Raw genomic sequence first — 18650 nt, forward strand, 5'->3', positions numbered from 1 at the left:
AGTAGTTTGGCTGCTAAAGGCTCCTCCTCCAAATGACAGTGCAGCCTGATGGCAGTGATGATGAAGGGCAGGAGAGAGGTAACATCAGAGAGTGGAGAGGAAAGAAAAGCATGACATGTCTGCAATTTGGAAATTTTGCCCTTTCAACTAAGAATAGGGATTTCCAGTGCATTTCAGGTACAAGAATCAGTGACAGGTAATTGTCAATTCATTCGTGACCATATAATTTTTCTTTCCATCTGGGACACTTCTGAGCATGAAAGGGGGCACTGTTAATGATTACTCAGGGCTGGTCAGTATTAACTGGTCTGTATGGGACAACTAGGACATATGAGGTTCTGAGCCTACAGTTGGCTATAACCCAAAGTGGCCTCAAAGGATAGAGGGCCAGTGAGCAGGGCTGGTTTGGGAAACCTCTATAGTGTTTCCAAATTCCCTGGCATGGTTTAAACTAGCTGGATCCTCAAGTATTCTTCTGGCAGGATGAACATCTGGAACTATACAACGTGATTCATCTGTCATTGTAGGGTGGAACTATATACACCATCCAGGGTATATATCTTTAAGCCAAACTTGGGTGCAATTACTTCTAAACCTGACTTCACAAAGGTCATCATCAAGGGAGCTTTGAAAATCATAGATCCTTAGGGCCCATTCCTAGATATGCTAATTTAGTAGATATGTAATGGGCCCTGGCATCTGCATTTAAAAAAATTCCTCTGGTGATTCCGATGTCCAGCTGGATTTGAAAGCCCTCTTGGATTTGTAAAGAGGCTATGAGGTTTCAAAAGGGCTGAAATTTCCAAATTTTCAATAGGAAGATTAGAAATTGAGCACCAATATGGGAAGAAAGACTATTAGAGAACCGAAAAATATTGTCTATAATTTTATTACAACTTTTTATAGGACCAAAACAGGGCGAATTATTTTAAAAATATGTTTCTCATTTTGCCCAAGCCTTATTTACTGGCTCAGGAACAATTCAAAGCATTAGAGATGAGACTTTTTTTTGAACTAAGCCCTGAAGTTTATAAGTTTTAACAGACAATACTAAAGGAATTTCAGTAAAAGTTTTCAAAGAAACCTGTATGAAGAGAGGCAAGGAGATAGCCATAACTCTGTGTGGGCAGTGCTCCTATCTTCGTCTTTATTGTAGCCCCTGGCACGTAATAGTAGATGTATAATAATCATTTATCGTAAGGTGAATAGCTTTGGAAGGGAATGCTATTATATGAGAATGACTCTCATTCTTTTAATTACAGTTAGAGAAATTGCGTAAAAACATAAAATAGTTTGCCCCAAATATTCTTACGGTGGGTGTTTATTAACTTTTGTTACCCAAACAAGTTTGCTCCCTATTTATAAGCAGAACTCTCAGGGACTACTGAGGAAGAGAAATCTGTTGACATCCTTCCCCACGCCTTCCTTGTGTCCAGTCCCACACTAACAGGAATAGACACTTTCTAGTCGAAAGAGACCACAAAAGCATTAGGTTCTTATTTTGAAACCCAAATTGATCTGATTACTATGAGCATGCCTTTTCCTGACTGATAAAGAAAAAAAAATTTTGTGTAGGCATATTTAAGAATCATTACATTCAAGTTTTAGAGAAAAAGTTGCAAAAGTTGTGAAAATATCTTTTCTTATCGTGGCACAATACTCTTTTCTACGCTATCAAGTGCCTCTGGGCACTTATGTGTTAGGGACATTCTAGAGGCTGAGGGCTTCTTTTTAAGGAACATCTTTTTTAAAAAAGGACGGTATGCAAATCTTATTCTCCAGGGCCTTTGTGTACCGTAATGAAGATTATATATATATAGTCCAGCATGTGGGAGAAAAAAGTGTGTTTCTTGGCACAAACCATTTTTGCAAGAAAATAGCAGCTCCGCCCTTTCTTTACTGCAAACCCAGTCAGTTGAATCATGAAAGGGCCCACAGCCCCACAGGTCAGTGCCTGCAGCCCTGTTCTCCTAGCGACCAGCTCTCTCTAGGCATTTCATCACAGAGGACCTATGTTGAAACTAGGGCAAATGAAAAGCGGTTTCATTTGGAATATGAAAGTGTCCGTTATATTATGGACTTGAGTGGGTAAAACACATAAGCAGGTGGTTTTAGAAATTACTGGACTTTCCAGATGCTGCTTACTATTGCAGCTGTTCTTACTTTAACCCCCTTTAAAATGTAGCCATCATTGTTGTTAATTGGAAGAATTATCCGCATCGTGAACTTTTTCATAATTCAAGGGTATTTGGTGTTTCTTGTCTTCATATTTAATAAACAATATAATATTTTATTCAGTTAGAACCAAAATTGAGCTAATTCTTTAATGTTTTTGAGCACGATGAACAGGTAGAGAAGTAAAAAGACTTTCAATAAGCATTTAAACTGTATAGCATTGTTAGCTGAACTCGAAATTGTTTCAGATGCTTAAGAATAAATAATATCCATCATTTTAGTATCATTCTTTGCTCAGTGATGTGAGAATAATTTCCCACTGAAGATGACCATAATACTCCTTTACAAGCTGAGGATTCTGAATCCATGCCATATGTGGCAGAATATCAATCACCATCTTGTGATGCTATCTCCTAAACGAACAAACGGACAAGCAAACCTGATACCAGCCCCAACAGAAGAGAACATTACCATGGTGCTGAGTGTTTTGAGATAATCTGATCTTTTAGATGTTATGCTTTGATTATAGGTATATCAAATAAATATACAATTAAAAATTACTATTATATTGATATTAATCGTTAAGCTCTCTAGAATGCTTTCTAGTTCAAAGGGATCACAGAGTCCATTATTTTAAAACCAAAACAGATCTGATTACAATGTGTATGCCTTTTCTTGAATGATAAAAAAAAAGTTCGTGTATATTTAAGAATCATTACGTTCAAGCTTTAGAAAAGAAAGTTACAAATGCATTTTTTACTTTCTACCCAAGAGCTCCTATCTGATGTCTTTATTTGTCTTAGAGCTAACCTCAGAATCATCTCAACTAATTTCTCCTCTCATGACAATATTTCATGAGAATCACATAATCTTGTCTATTCTTCTATTGTGATACATTTCAAAATATCTGTTTTGGAAAGTAACCATGTGAAAACAGGGATAAAATTTTAAACTTTGTCAGCTGTTAAATTTCTCTTAATGTTAAAAAAGGGAAATTGGAGCTTAGCCTGGTATAACCATTATGTTCCCTTCTAATTCTAAAATTCTGTCATTTTGTGCTTTTATGTAGTTTTATCCCCAATGCCATTATATACTGTCCTTCACATTCCATATCTGGACCACCATGCAATTACATCATAACTATTCTCTGCTCATCCAGACTGGCTATGTGTTATTACATCCTATACCTTACCCACTCATCTTCCAAAAAGCTGACCTTCATCATACTATCCTCATGCTTGAAGTCTTCCTGTTTTTTTACTGCTGACATAATAAAGTAAAAATTTATCATGAGTACTGGATTCAGGACTCTGCCATCTGACCTGATGAGTCTTTCCATCTTTATGACCTACCACGCTGCCACATGAACTCTAAATCCAATCCAAATAGGCTACTAAACTTTTCAGGCTCATGCCCTGAGTGAGACATTTCCATTTCCGTGCTTTGCTCATTTAGAATGAATGCCCTGTGCCTTTCTCAGCTATTTGCATTTCATCTATCCTTTATGACTCAACTCAGATTGCATCTCCTTCATGCTCTTCTGTGTTAAACTATCTCTAATGCATCCTTCCTTCTCTCACTCTAATGCCCTACCCTCCCTAACACTTAATATCAATACCATTCACTTAAAAAAAAAAACTTTATTGAGGATTGACAAATATAATTATATATACTTAAAGTGTACAATAATCATTTGATATACATCTACATTGTAGAAAGATTACCAAGATTAAGATAATTAATAACACTTTTTATAAACCTTTTTATTATGCAATATTTAATACTACTTACTTTTGATTTATTATATATTTGATTTAGTATATATTTGGTCTATTTCCAAAATAAGGAATGAGAGGGCTTAAAATAGAGACCACATAAAACAGCATCCCAACTGAAAAAGAAAGTGAAAATTTAAAATCATATGTGAGAGAGAATAAGTAACATGGGTTAATGAAACTTAAAATCTAGTTATATGTTTCCTGGCAGTCAAAGTAAAAAAGAATCCATTAGTTACCATTTGGCAGTGACTTACTGTTGTGATACTGTGTGTGTGTTTTTAAAAACTTTTTACCTGTATGCATCTTGTCTCATTCATTAACGCTAATCTTTGTGATTGCTAGAACTTACGTTAGAAATTATCCTTTGTAGTATGTAGCACAGTGTTTAGTTTAGCTTATGATAAGACTTTAATAAATGAATGCATCAATGGCTAATATGATATCAGAACCATACATTTGAAGCCATGTTATTTATTTAAAAATTCTAAATAAGTATATAATAAACATGAATGAAAATGTGAACACAAGAAGAAGATATAGAAATTTTAGAGGGAGAATGAAGGGTCTGAAGTTGTGATCACTTTAATTAGAGGAAATTTTGAAAAGCATTCATAGCCTACAATCTTTTACATAAATGTCTGCACAGTTATCTCACAATATGATGCAGCAAACCTTTAGTAAGGTAAGAAACCAATGTAATGGAACTAAATGGTATAGACTAATTCATCTCTTTATCACCAGTAGAATAGATAATAATATTCCACCTTCTTGAAATATAAATTCATGACACACCTAGTTTCTGAGTTTTCTTTTCTTCCCCAAATAGCTGTTTAATGAGACTGAGAGAGTACTATGCTGTACCTCACACTGTCATCAGGGTTTAATTTCTTCTCCATCTAGAGTTGTTTTTCTAAACTTGATATAGGAAGCTTTTTAAAATGCAGGGAACACTCTCGACTGGTTCTGTCCAATAGTGACTTCCATGACTGTCATGGAAATGTTTTATTTCTATGCTGTCCAAACACAGAAGCCACTAGCTTCATGTGCTGAGGACTCGAAATGTGGCTAGTATGACTGAAGAACTGAATTTTTAATTGTATTTAACTTAAATTACTTGAAATTTAAATGTAAATAGCCACGGTGGCTAGTGACTACAGAATCGGATAAAGCCCTTTTTACAGAGCTGCTTGCCTTTAGAACAGAACTTTCTGTACCTGATTTGGTACCTTCGATAGTAGATTCAGTTGATCACTGTTTATGATCACGTGCAGTTTTAAACTACCACGCATTAATAACGAAGCTTTGGATGCCTTTATTATTTTAAGAAGTCTATGTTGTCAAAATAAAATATAGGAAAAATTTATTATTTACCGTCATGGTAACATGGAGAGGATCATCCTTGTTTCAGTCATGATGTTTGTGCTTAGACTCAAAGAAAAAATTTATGAACTAAGAATCTCTGGAGGCCGTAGGCCCCCTTTCCCAGCCCGACTGGCAGACAGCACTCCTTGGGTCTCCCTCTGTAGGGCATTCTGAAGTCCCCCTTAGTCAGGGCACATAAGTACCGTGGCCTACCAAATTCTTCTCAAGGTAGATTTTTCTGTTTGACTGTCTTGTTTTGCTCACAGTTCTATGAGCAAGTAGGCAGGGTTTGCTTTCTCTAGGCCAGCAGAAACTTGCTCTAACTCTTCCTTTTAATTTCTTTAATATGAGGATCCTCACACTTGCTCTTTGAAATACTATTTTGTAAACTGCTATTTCCTCTAAGCCTGTTATGTCTTTTTTTCCATCTGCGTTGAAGTATCTTTTCCCAGCGGGACTTTCTTTCTCAATTTAGTCATGCTATGTGTGGAGACCCACATCCACACTGCTGGCCTCTCTGACTCATGTGGGAGGTTTGCTTGCTCCAGGAACCCCACTCACCCTGCGATGGAACAACAGGGAGGTTCCAGTGAAGCCAGCCCTTTCTGAAATCTGCCTCTTTTCCTGGCATCTCTCCTTGTCCAAAGCTACATGAGAAGGGAAAAAAGCAAAAATGCCCTTACCCCTGTTAAGGTAATATTTTTAGTAAATAGCTTTTAGCAATTCTAATTTTCAGTTTATAAGGTACTTTTATTATTGCTGTTGCTTTTAAATATTCCTGCTAATGCTCCAATTTTCCTTTTTCCTCCACCAGTGAGCCAAGAGAGTCAATGCTGACAGTTACATTTTCCTTCCAGTTACAGATTAAATTGTTCCCTTTTTTGAAATATATTATTCATAAATGTACACAGTCTCTGAACTATAGCTCCTCCCATCCATGGATAGGAGGCCTGGTGGGTGGAAATTGCTCATGCACCCCATTGGCTGCTCCGGGGTTGGATAGAACTGGGTCTTCACAGTCTATCTTCCAGGCTGGGACTTTCATTGGCTCTCCTGGCCCCTCAAAGAAAACCCTTTGCCAAGGATGGCTCAGGCCCATGACTTCACAATCCAGATGGGTTCAGACAATAAATTCCTCTGACTTGATTTGCTAAAATGGTCAAAGTTGAATAACATAATGAAATAGAAAACTGACCGCAGAGTCAAATCTAAGTTTGGCCAATAACTGGTTCAATTAACCTGATTTTAATATCACCAAGCACATCCGGAAAGTATAAAGAAGAACTCCAACCCAAATGTCCCATTAGCTCAGGGAAGGCTGACGCAGATAGTCACTAAAGAAGCAACTTTCCACACCTAATTAGAAGTATCTTTGGGAGAAATCAGGAGGGGCACGTTATTTTTGATTTTGTAAATTTGCTTAACTGTGCATAAGTGCCATGTTTTTTTCAGTTAAAATACCATATATATGTACATATCAATCACAATGAGTAAATATCTGTATATGCATTTGTATAATCTTTGTCTTTGATCAGAAGCATTTCTTCCCATTTTATTATTTTTAAGAAAATCACTTCAAGGTACTTAATTTTAGCTGAGGGGACCTGCCAACTCTGTATCACGTCTTTCGCCTTTGGCACAAAACCTTACAAAATGACCTTACTGCTTTAATTCTATGTGCAGTGAGCACCACCCTTCTTCCCTGGACTTTCAACCTGGGAATGAAGAGAGGGAGACTTGTAGCGTAACCGTCTAACCCTTCTAAGGAGTGCGGGTATGTCCGTTGCTGAGATCAGGAGGTTCATTTACCAGGAGAAGAGTGCAGTTATATGAACTCTTACAAAACCAGATAAATTCCAGCTGAACTAACCAGCAGGAGGGGGGAGGAGAGATGAGACATTTCTGACAACCGCGGGAGCACCAATACATCAAGCCCAGAAAATGGTATGTGTGTAGCAAAGGTAGAGATGGATGCACAGGATGCTTGCCAGAGGAGAACTGTCCCAGGCCTGACAGCGTCCCCTCAGGCAGGAGACGTCCCTTCCTCGCTGGCGGTCTCAACTTACCTTGACCACGTCATCGTTGAGATGCTTGGGGTCGCGGTTGACCAAGTCGATCTCCTTGGTGTGCACGTCGTACACTTGCTTCTCGTTCATTTCGTCTGCCATGGCCTTGTTGTTGGGCTTGTAGATGTTGCCCTGTTCCCGGATGGGAACAGTGTAGAGATGTCCCTGCAGAGGGCGGACGGCCAGGAGAGGGAGAGTGGCACCGGCAGTGGAAAGAAATTTTCAAAAAGAAAAACAAGTGATCAGAAGTCAGCCTGGCGGTGGAGCAAACCTTGAGGCTCAAAATTGAACTAACCACTTCTGCAGCAGTGGCTCTGCGCTCAGTAAACTCCTTGGCGCCGCAAGCTTTTTAAGAGAATGGAGGAGAGGACACCACACCCCTCCGTACCAGGCAGGGAGCGCCTGCCTCCCCCGCCCGCCGCCAGGGGTCAGGGCAAACCCCGCCGCGCCTGCCGCCCCGGCCCCCGCCCAGCGCACGCCCTGCCCGCGGTACCCCGCAGAGACCCCAGCAGAGGGGGACCGGACCTCTGACTTCTTTCCAGTCCCTCTCCCTCACTGGAGAGCTTCACCTGCTCCATTTTTGCGCCCCGGACCCCATTCCCTCTCTCTCCATAATCTTTCCAGCTTCATCCTTAAGATTCAGTTTGAACTCCCTTGATTCATGGAGTGTCCCTATTTCGTTGCTTCCTGGCCGCGTCTCCCTGGCACCTGCCCGCGTCTCCCACCCTCCCTCTGCCCTCCACGGCACGACCGCCTGCCGTGGTGGTTACAGTACAGCATGCCCCGTCTCTGGGCGGAGCCTTGTTTAAGATCCCCTAAACTCCCTAGAACGTTATCTCACCTGCGCAACTCCCCGGATCCACCCTCAGGTCACTCCCAGGCTGAGCACCCGTGGCCGGACGGCAGCTGCGTTTGGGATAACGAGGTCTCCACACCCGAGTGGGAGGGTGGTTAGAAAGGGTGGTGATAGTTGGGGGAAGGGAAGTCCGTCCCTCTCTAAACACCCTTGTCAGGCGCCGAGATGTGGGAAGAGTTCTTGAGGTGGCCTAAGAGCTTTGGAAAGTGCAAACACCGCGCGCGCCATCGTCGGGGCCCGCGGGGGCAGGCGCCTGGCGGGGAGTCACTGGGACCGTCCTCAGGACTGCGGGTGAATGACCTACCACCCTGAGATCCAGCTCCCCGCCTCCCAGCAGGCAGGGGCCGCACCTTGGGGTGTCCTGCAGTAAGGCAGCACCTGAGACCCACCAAAAAACGCGTCACGAAGACCCAGCTTCAGAACTCGGACTCCCTTTTCCGTGTCCCTCTAGCTTAGCCCTCACCCCCAGGCCCCCTCCCAAAAGAAAAACACAGAACATTCCTGCCTCCTCTTCACCTCCCCGCCCAGGCCCATTCCGCAGCAGTGCCAGCGCAAGAGGAGTGCTCCGAAGTCGAGAGCGGGCTGGGGCAAGGAAAGCAGTCGGAGTATTTGGAGTGGGAGACAGCAGAAGCAGACACTCCTTGGGAGCCCCGGGGCCCGGCGCGCACCCACCCAAGCCTACCTCGGAGTCTACGTATTTGCCCCCAGACATGCTGGCCGGTGGCTGGATGAAGGCTCTGAGATTTCCCTGGCCTGTGATTTAAGGGAACTGAGGAAGGAAGATCTTGTGTATGGCGGGGTGGGGGGTGAGGGGGGGGGAGGCGCTGGCGGGGGATTGCGGGGGGGCGGGGGCGGTGGCTGGGAGGGAGCCTCCTGGCCGCCGGCCAAGGGTTTGTTCTGCTCTGGGTTGGCCGGGACTTGCGCTGTGCCGGGTCTAGGCACATCCCCAAGGTTCTGGCAGCAGAGGGCTGGCTGGGAGTGCCCGCAGGGAGCAAAGACAGTGAGAAAGCGCTTCACCCGCGCTGGGCAGATATTTTGAACCCTAGGCGACATTTCCTCACCTACAAACCACTGAGAGGCGTCCTGAGGAGAGCGAATGTTTTTGCGGTGCATCATCTCAATAGGGGTGGGGAGTGGAGGAAGCTGATTTGCTAGCAGAGATGCCCAATATAGCGACCCGAGCTTCAGAAAGAATTCTACTCTGTTCTAAGACGTTTCTTCCGTCGCCCACCTTCTATCGCTGCCTAAGACACAACTCTCTCTCAGTTTCACAGAGAAAGGGATTAAAAAAAAAAATGGCTCGGAGCCTTTAGGTGCATTTCACATCTAAACACAAGGAAGGAATCTGTGAGGGTGCCTGTGTGATGTGCTTTTGGTGACATCGGTTTACATTTAGGCGGTGTGGATGGAAACTTGGAGAAAGTCGGCATGCAGAATTTAATGTTTCCTGACTGCTTCTGAAATGATTTGAAATAAATGAAAATATGATATTTTGCTATAATTTTATCACTGATCTTTTCTGAAACAAAAGAAATTCATGCCAACAGGTCATGTCATAGTTACAAAATACACAAAATATATACAATTGTAGAAGTATTTCATTAAGCTGCAAGTTTACCAGAGATAATTTCTTTTAATGTACGTGGCTGTGAGCTAGGGGAGACTTGACTTTTCTAATTGATTAGAATTTTTAAAAATCGTTAGTGTTTAAAATGTTTTTTTTTATCTGTTCCTGAATTTGGGGCTTCTCTCTTTAACTTACTGTAAAGTAGCATGAGATGAATTAAACAATAATCGGTCATTTTTACTTTGGGACTATATAAGTCAGGAAATTCTTGACTTATTAATCCAAAAATAAAAAGAATTTTTTTAACCTAAGTTTCCATATTCAATCAAAAGTCAAATTATGACACAAAAGAAAAAAGCTGGAAATATATTTAAAGGAGCACGTGTTACATTAAAAATACTGGCAGTATTTCCCAGAAAAGGGAATCTGGGGAGGGCACAAAAGGAGGAGGTAAAGAGGAAATAGAGGATGGAATCCTTAGAGCTTATTACCTAATTTTAGAGAAGACATGGAATTATAATGGAGAAATGCAAAAGACCACCTTTTCTTTATAGCAAAAAGGCAATATACTTTTTGAAAAAAAAGATCAGTTTCAATTACATGGCAGGGAAAAATGTCACATGTCGACATGACTTTAATTATGCTGGTTAATCATCATTATAATACTAAAGATCTTCCAAAGTTTGGCTTTTCTTAATTTACTTCTGCCAAACTTCGTTTCTAAAATATTTGAACAAATTTTGTGTTAACAAACCTAATATTCTAGAAAAGGGTGGTGTCGGGTTCAGTGTGTTGTGTAGTGCCCAGTTTACCTCTAATACTTACTAAAAGATTGTTGTTCCTCTAACCCTTCCAAAGAGTTGGCTGCAAAGTGGTTGGGGCTGTGTTCTATGGAAAAATGTAGAAACCGTTTCCCATCTATTGTTATTCAGTCTTCAGCTGTGATGAGTAATCTTGACGGTGAAAAAAGTCAACAGGAACAGTGAGAAAGCATGTCCTGCATTCCAGCAAGGAAAGGACTTTCTGAGGAGACCTGTGAGTGAATGCTTAACTAGCTCTCAAAGGAGGCAAAGCAACCTGGCTGGGAAGTCCATGTCCAAGTCGAATCAACAGCAGCACACGAAATCATAATGATCAGTGAAGCATTGTCAATGACAAAATGAATTCCTAATGAGAAGAAAAACCACAAACCTTTTAACCTGCCTTGACAAGAAGCTGGCACCAAAGAGAAACAGATCTTATTCTGGTTATAATGGCTGAGAATTGGCTCAAACTTTGTGAGAAATGAAGAGAAAATGAAGAACATTGTTAGCATAGTATAAGAATTGAATAGTTGATGTAAGGAAACAAAATATTTTTTCTTCGATATCCACACAGATAACTTTAGGCTTAGAGGCAAGTTAATAACTTTCTCCAAATCATTTACTAAAAAAAAAAAAAAATGGGTAAATGGCGACTCATTTGCTCTTTTTTTTTTTCTGAGAAGCAGTGTTAAAGGTCAGCCAGCTCATGTATTATATGTTACTAAAAATACAGAGCTAAAAGGGACACAGATCGTGCAAACCAGCCATCTTAGATGCGAAAACTGAAGTTGAAATGCATGAAAATAGTTTATTCTTTAGGAATTTTGTAGATATAATGAAACATTGTAAAGCTGATAAACAACTGTAGCACCTGTTAACCACTTGTGAGACATGGGATTCCTAAGTGATCTAGGGAGGGCCTGCTCATAGCAAGATTGTGAAGCTATTTGCCTTTTGTGTTCTCTCATCCCCTTCTCAAGGACCCCTTACCCCATGGCACAGGTTCCTCTTCCCATTCCCACCACCCCAGGCCCTCTTCATATCTCAGGTGGCTCCATCTAATTAACACTTTAGGATTAGGAATCTAAGGTTCAATCACTTACAATGATAATTAAGATTTTAAGAAGCAGGCATCTTTCCAACATTTCCCAACACTCGAAGCCTGAGACTAGCCAAATGTGCCTTTGTTGAGTAGTTCAGAAAAGGGATTATAGCTTGGATCATATCTAAGGTTATTACTAGGTGTGATATAAAAAAATCAATAACCAGTATGAAAGAGCCACCCAGCAGTCATTCCAGACTTTGGTCACAGCTCTGAAGCTGCACCTTAGAGTCTTGCTGGCTAGTTGCTGGCTCAATGGGAGGGTGAGGGCCCTTAGGAGAAAAGGGCGAGCGGGGAGGGGGTGCACTTCAGAGAGCGACTATTTATATGCAAGGACACAAATGTCAATAATTGTACAATCTGTGTGTTCAGCTGTATATTTACCCTGATTATCACCATCACCATCTCACACACCTTCCACCATTCACCCCCATTCACTAAATTCCATTCAGGCCTTCTTCCCATACCTGCTATACTTCTTCCATATTTTCCATTTTATACATGGAAAGATACTGCTTTCCAGAAGAAAGCTTGCCTCTTCGCCTGATCCCTTCTTCTTTCTGTTCTGGCTTGAAGTCCCTGCTGGAATCTTCCTCAGTTTGAGCCTTTCCATTTGAGTATTTTAAATAATTTTAAAAATATATTTTCTTAAAAAAGAAAATAACTATTTCTATATTTTAAAAATCTTTCTGACCAAGGTGGATGAGAAAGTATTGTTTTCATGGTGTTTCTTCAAATTAGCTTCATTTTTTAAATTTGCAAATGAAAAACGTTATTTAACATCTATCCAATAGATGTGCAGTGAACATTTAAGGAGGTGATACATGTAAAGCACTGATACCTAGCTCTAACATATATGGGATTAAGGGTATAAATTTTAGTCCACAGATTCAAGGGTGGAATAAATGTATTTTAGTTTAAAGTATTTTTATTGTAAAATAGTTCGCCATTCATGATACAGCAAACAGTATAATGAACACCATCAAGTCTGATCAAATAATATCATTTTTCTTTATTCATTTCAGATTTTTTTAAAAGTAGAAAACATTGCAAATACTATTGAAGTCCCTTGTGAGATATAACTTTCTCTTTCTGTAACTGAACTTAATTTCTTTTATAAATCCCTGTTGCTTCAGGTAGCAGAATCTTCCTCTCAGTCAATTCCTAGTTTTTTTCCATTTTGTTGTGGTTGCAGCTACATTCCAGAGGCTTATGAATTGCCAAGGAATCTCAGGGTGGGTCTATGGAGAGGCTCTTCCTTAGCTGCACATCTCGAATCTGCTGATAGGTATATATTTCTATCTGTCCTCAGTCATTGGTCCATTTAAGACACTGCTACAATGCCCTTCATGCTCATTCTCATTCCACATGACCTCAAGCCTAGAGGCCCTTTTTAATTTTTTTTAATGCCTACAGCACCTGATATTCCAAGGTGGTCTCCCATCCAGGTACTAACCAGGCCTGACCCTGCTTCGCTTCCGAGATCAGAAGAGATCAGGCACTTCAGGGTAGCATGGCCATAGATGAGACACTTTTTGCTACTTCTGTTCTTCTCTTGGCGCTCTGTGCAAGTCTGATGAATCTGAGTGGGCAGGCAGGACACAGCATCATGGAGCCTCCCATGATGAGTGAGGTGCAGAGACAGAGCAAATGCTGTGCCACTGTGCAGAGAAACTCCAGGAGGCTGCTACTTCCGTGGACCTTACTTAAAAGCAAGCAGCACACGTCTCTCTGCTCTTAGATCCTCCTAACTTACCTGGACCTGTACTAGGGACACATGTGTCAAAAATTACTTTTGCTTATTTCCCAATTTCCTCTTCCTTGAGCAGGAAGCCTTGCACATCCGTCACCCAACAACGTTTTTTTTTTTTCTTATGCCCTGAATTCCCCCAGGACTAAGGCTTTTGGAATAATAATAATAAAAAAATTCTTATCTTTGCTTTTCTGATGTAATAAACTTTCCCTAGACATGGGGATGGGTGGAGCAGGGGAAGGCTCCAGGGGCATCCAGAAAAGAACATTAGTGAAAACATTTCTGAAATATCATCATTTACCAGTTTTTCTCTTTCCCTTAAACACAATCCTACTAAGATTTTGCCAATAACATGTCTTAATATGTATCTGGCATTTCTGAACTAGAGCAAATCCTTAAACTTAAATTCCAAATATATAATTTTAGAATTTCTGCCAATAGTTATATTTTATTGATAGCCTTGCATTAGGACTTTTATCCTTCTAATTAACTCAAAATATCGATTGTGGAATAATATGTCTGGCCTTTAGCTATCACTATGTCAGTTTACTTTACAATTATCTTATCAAATCTTTTGTTACTAAGATCAAATCAATCTGACTGGTTTTTTAATTTTCTTGGGAAAACTTTTTGGTAGCAAATCCTGTGTAGAAAAGTACAGTTTTTTTGGTGTCCTACCTAAAATTGGTAAAGGTATTGTAAATCCTAAATTAGTACAGATGAAGCTTTATGGCCGTGTCTGAGTGATGTCACAACAGCTAATTAAAAAAGAAAGATGATGTGAACAATCTTTTTTCCCATCATATATTCAACACAAATTTTAAAACTGAATTTTAGGGTGTATCAATTATTGCTACATTAATCTGGCATGAATAAACTACTATAAAACTCAGTGGCTCTAAACAATAACCATTTATTCTCACAGATCTGTGGGTTGGGTAGGCTGGGGCTTGGCTGATCTTGGCTGAGGTGGTTGGGGTAGCTCTGCTTCTCACTGCAGGTCTATGCTGGCTCTGCTGCATACGTCTCTCATTCTCCATGGCCCAGCACCCTAGCTGGGGCAGATTCGTCTCATGATCTAAGAAGTAGCAGCCTAGATTTGTAAGTGGCGCATCAACACTTCTGCCTCTTTCTGTTGGCCAAAGCAAATGATGTGACCCAGCCCAAAGTCAAAGGTTGGAGAAGTAAATTCATTAATGTTGAAGTCCTGGCAAGGGTGTGAATACTTCAAAGTGTAAAGAGCTCAAATCTACATCAAATGAATTAGTCAGTAAAGGCTGGTTTTTGGCTTTCAATTTTCGATGTTTTAATATAATACTTGAGATATACCCTTTGACATCTTTTATTTCATTCTCAGAAAACTTTATATAGCATTAAAAATCTTTCCAAAAAAATTCCTTAATCTTAAATTAAATGCAAACTTCTATATAAGGATTCTCAATTATAATGCTTGGCAGAGGGCCCAGACAGGTTACAAGATACATTCTCTTGTCTTAAAACAGAATGTGATTTTCAGGTAGTTGACAATTTAACGTACTTTCAAAAAATTAGACCATCGTCTTACATCATCTTATTGTCATCGTCATTATTATTGTTTTGGATTTAGAACTCAATCTGATGAAATTTGTGATTCTTTGAAAATGTAGCAAAATTTTATCTCTAAAAGTACTCAAAATTTACAGACTTGATTTTTATTTTATCTGTAAATTTTTCAGTATTTTTCACAAATTACATTAAAAACACAATCATAACACAATATGATTTGTTAGCATACAAGTAAATCCAAACTTTGAAAAAATACTGAACGATAAGCAAACAATAATTGCATTGACTTCTTTTTAAATTGTGCTTTAAGTCCATGCAAAATTCCAGGTAATTTATCATCTCATCATGATGACATATAAGAAATCAAACCAACTGCCATGAAAATGGGTTATCTACCTACCTTGACTATTTTAGTAACTGCTAACAAAATAATTATTTTAGCATTCTTTAAAGAGAGGAAGTCTTAGTCTAAACATTAACATATTCGATGGGTTAATGTATTCAGAAAGCATGAAGCAAGAGGTAAATATATATTTAGCACATTACTTTCATCTAGGTAGATTTATATCAGTAATAAAAGTAACAATTATGTCCTATCTAATACAAACCTGAAAATATTTAATATAAGGCTTGGCCATAGGAATTTTCAGAAAATTTGGGGTCATGTTGTGAACCAGATTACTATATTACATCTGGTTGAGAGAAGTAGAGTATTTAGATATATGAGCAATGACTAAATATCCTATTCAAGTGAAACAAAATTGTGACCACCCTTTAGAAATATAGAGATTCCATAAATCTTATTTAAAGTGTGACTCTCAAAAAATTTAATAGGATAATGAACTATAATGTGGTACGATATGATATAAGATATTTACCATTTTATAGTATACCATTAGAATGTTTAAGCAGCATAGTAGAAACATCACGTATATTATTTTAACAAGTCATTAATTTCAACATTCTATTTTAACTATAATGAAATAATAAAGATAAAAACGATATTAGCCTCTGGATATTACCGTGAAATTATATTTAAAAATTGTACATTTTTCTTAAGTTATTGTAAATATTTGGAAGGAGTCCTCTACAAAAGCCCTTTGTTTTATACCAACCCATCTGGCTTTAGGTCAGAGCTCCATTATTTAACAAAGGAAACTCTCTTTCCTTTTGGCCCTTTCCCTAGTAAATAAACTATTTACCAGGAGTTGCTTTTACCTGTGGGAAATTTATCTCTACAACCACTACCTTCAAGGCAATGATGCTTAATCATAAAGTATTTCATCCTTTAAAAAGTATATATGTTATTGACTGGTCATTAAGTCATCTTGTTTTTATAGAGACCTTTACTTTCTCGTAATCAGTTGATGAGTTTGTTTTTTCACTAATTCCAGAGAAAATTTGTGATTGCAACATCAGCTTTTGTACATACCAGAGGATGGGCTTTAATTTTGCACTACTGGCTTTGCCTTCAATCAATTCAGCTTACTTAGGAAGGAATGTGAATGTGTTTTAAAGCGGGTATGTGTGTGGAATTATAAATTTTTTATGGAGCCAAAAAGTGATTTCTCTGTCACTTCTTCTTTTCTCTGTCTGCAGCTACTTCATCTTCATCTCTCTCCACGTCTTTCTCAAGATAATTTCTAGAGCCTTGCTACTCGAAGTGTGGTGCAGGGACCCACAGCATCAACATCAACGTCAGCATGACCTGGGAGCTCATTAGAAACCAGGATCTCAGGCCCAGTTTCAGATTTACTGAATCCAGATCTGCATTTTGACAAGATCCCCAGGTTGTTCATATGTATATTAAACTCTGAGAAGTAGTGATCTAGGGGAAACTTGAAAATACACATTTTCTGAAGGTATTTTAAAAGACAGAAGCTATGCCCACAAATACCACTGCCCTATATAAGAACCATGAATGAAGAAAAACTCAGACAAATTCATGCATAAAAGAGCCCTTTACATCTGGGAAGAGCAATAAAACTGCAGCTTGGATGACTTGCAGGGAATCCCAATTCCTCCACAAGAGGAAGTAACATGCTATTGAAGAAATATTTGTAAGCAAATTGAAGGAAGCATCGTTTAAGGGGGAACCCTTACAAGCTAAGTTAGCCAAGTTGCTAGCAGGGAACTGGCAGTTCTTTTCATTTCTATAAACCGAAGGCTTCTTGGAATGTGAAATCAAGAATTACGAACTGGGGAGCAGCCAAGTAATTTTTTTATTTTTTTTGATTACGGAAGAGCTTGAGCTATATTAAACTCTCATATTAGCCACACCCAAAATGTATTGGCCTGTGGCAAGAGTTGAGGCAGCACTGGAGTATTAAATTTATAAGACGACAGAGTAGTTCCTTAGGGACTGCTTTGAAGTGGCCGGAACCTATCCTGTGCCATGAAGCCCTTCATGCTGAGAAAACTTCATTGCACATTTTAGAAATGTGAGCGATTTTCCTTTCCAGTTCTGAATATTGCTTCAACTCTAAGAATCATAAAAGCTTTAAATGAATCCCTAGTCTATCATGCAGGGTAGAACCTGCCTGCCTCTGATCTGTCCCAAATAGATCAATGCTCATCATTCTCAAAGTTCTTCCAGGAAAAATATTTTACAAATATTTTTTTTTACCATGTCCCTTGTTCAGATATATTTATGATCACGATTTTGTTGTGTGTGCTTACTCTAATAAAATTATCACTTTAGACAACTCCACTTAGGTTTTCTCTCTCTCAGAAAAAAGTAGTTTTAATAAAATCGTCTTCGTACAATATTTTCATGTTTCAGATGGCTATTTACCCACTTTTAGAACAAGCAATATTGACAACTCTGGTTCTTTTTATAAAAGTCTATTTTCAAATATTTAATCATCAGAAAATCTTCCTCTTGTCTAATAAAATATATATAAATAATTCAGTTGATTGCCCTTTTTTTTCTTCTACATAATAACAAATTTTTTTTGCTGTTATTTTTTTTTCCTAATACTTTGATCATGTCCATTTCTCCAATCATTCCACTCCCTGCATGGACCCTGCACATGGAGCCCATGAAATTGATTAAATATGCTAGATACTTTGTAGAGATTTTCATCTTGTTTATATTATCTAACCCTAAATAATGTGTGCTATTCCTGTGATTTCTCAGCCAGGTCATATGTAAACTGTAGAGGAAGATTTGTTTGAATCTTATGCTTCTTTTTATGCATTTCAGTGTCATGTATTCTTATTTTTAATATTGCTCCTTATTTTTATATTAACTAGTTTACTGTTGTCTTTTTGTGAGAAAATATGTAAGTAAAAAAATTTGTCATTACAGACATTTTCATCTGGTGATTTCTTTATTTTGGCACATTGTAGTTTACAAAGTTTCAATCAGAAAGAATGTTAAACTTTGTTAGATCATTTAAGACAAAATTCTAAAGAAAACAAGATTATTGTGTGATCCAATTAATTTTTCTTTGTGTCATAGTAAAACGTTGTAAACCTTCGCCCTTCAAAGACATCTAAAATATTCAATTAACTAGCCTGGATTAGAGCAGGGAGGAGAAGAAAGAGGAAAGGAAAAGAAGAGTGGCTGCATCTGCAGTGGCCATTGCCAATGATGAGAAATGCAAAGTTCGTACCCTATGATAAGGGTCCAGCATGACCA

General features: G+C 38.9%; 1 protein-coding gene, 1 long non-coding RNA gene and 1 pseudogene across 5 annotated transcripts in view; 1 reads left to right on the forward strand and 2 right to left on the reverse strand.

Annotated features, from left to right (window-relative positions):
- The window catches only part of CAV1 (caveolin 1), a 31728-nt gene extending 22489 nt beyond the window's left edge, over positions 1-9239 (reverse strand). The window contains exons 1-3 of one of the 4 annotated variants that reach the window (XM_039861008.1): positions 8920-9044; positions 7382-7546; positions 5877-5962 (exon numbers count right to left, since the gene is read on the reverse strand). In XM_039861008.1, coding sequence (XP_039716942.1) covers positions 5877-5962; positions 7382-7546; positions 8920-8949 — 281 coding nt within the window. In that variant the 5' untranslated portion in view covers positions 8950-9044. Of the gene's footprint in view, positions 1-5876; positions 5963-7381; positions 7547-7676; positions 7759-8222; positions 8315-8919 lie in introns of those variants that run through there. The other 3 variants (XM_039861005.1, XM_039861006.1, XM_039861007.1) reach the window with 3 other exon arrangements.
- A 132-nt stretch (positions 9240-9371) lies between these two features.
- LOC120601231 (uncharacterized) lies at positions 9372-17915 on the forward strand. Its single transcript, XR_005652404.1, has 2 exons — positions 9372-10839; positions 16607-17915. It is a non-coding gene; the product is annotated as an uncharacterized LOC120601231 (long non-coding RNA).
- LOC120601285 (uncharacterized) lies at positions 13117-13234 on the reverse strand (annotated as a pseudogene).
- Positions 17916-18650: the final 735 nt, after the last annotated feature.

This window comes from Pteropus medius, unplaced genomic scaffold (genome assembly GCF_902729225.1).
Source record: "Pteropus medius unplaced genomic scaffold, Ma_sr-lr_union100, whole genome shotgun sequence".
NCBI classification, from domain to species: domain Eukaryota; kingdom Metazoa; phylum Chordata; class Mammalia; order Chiroptera; family Pteropodidae; genus Pteropus; species Pteropus medius.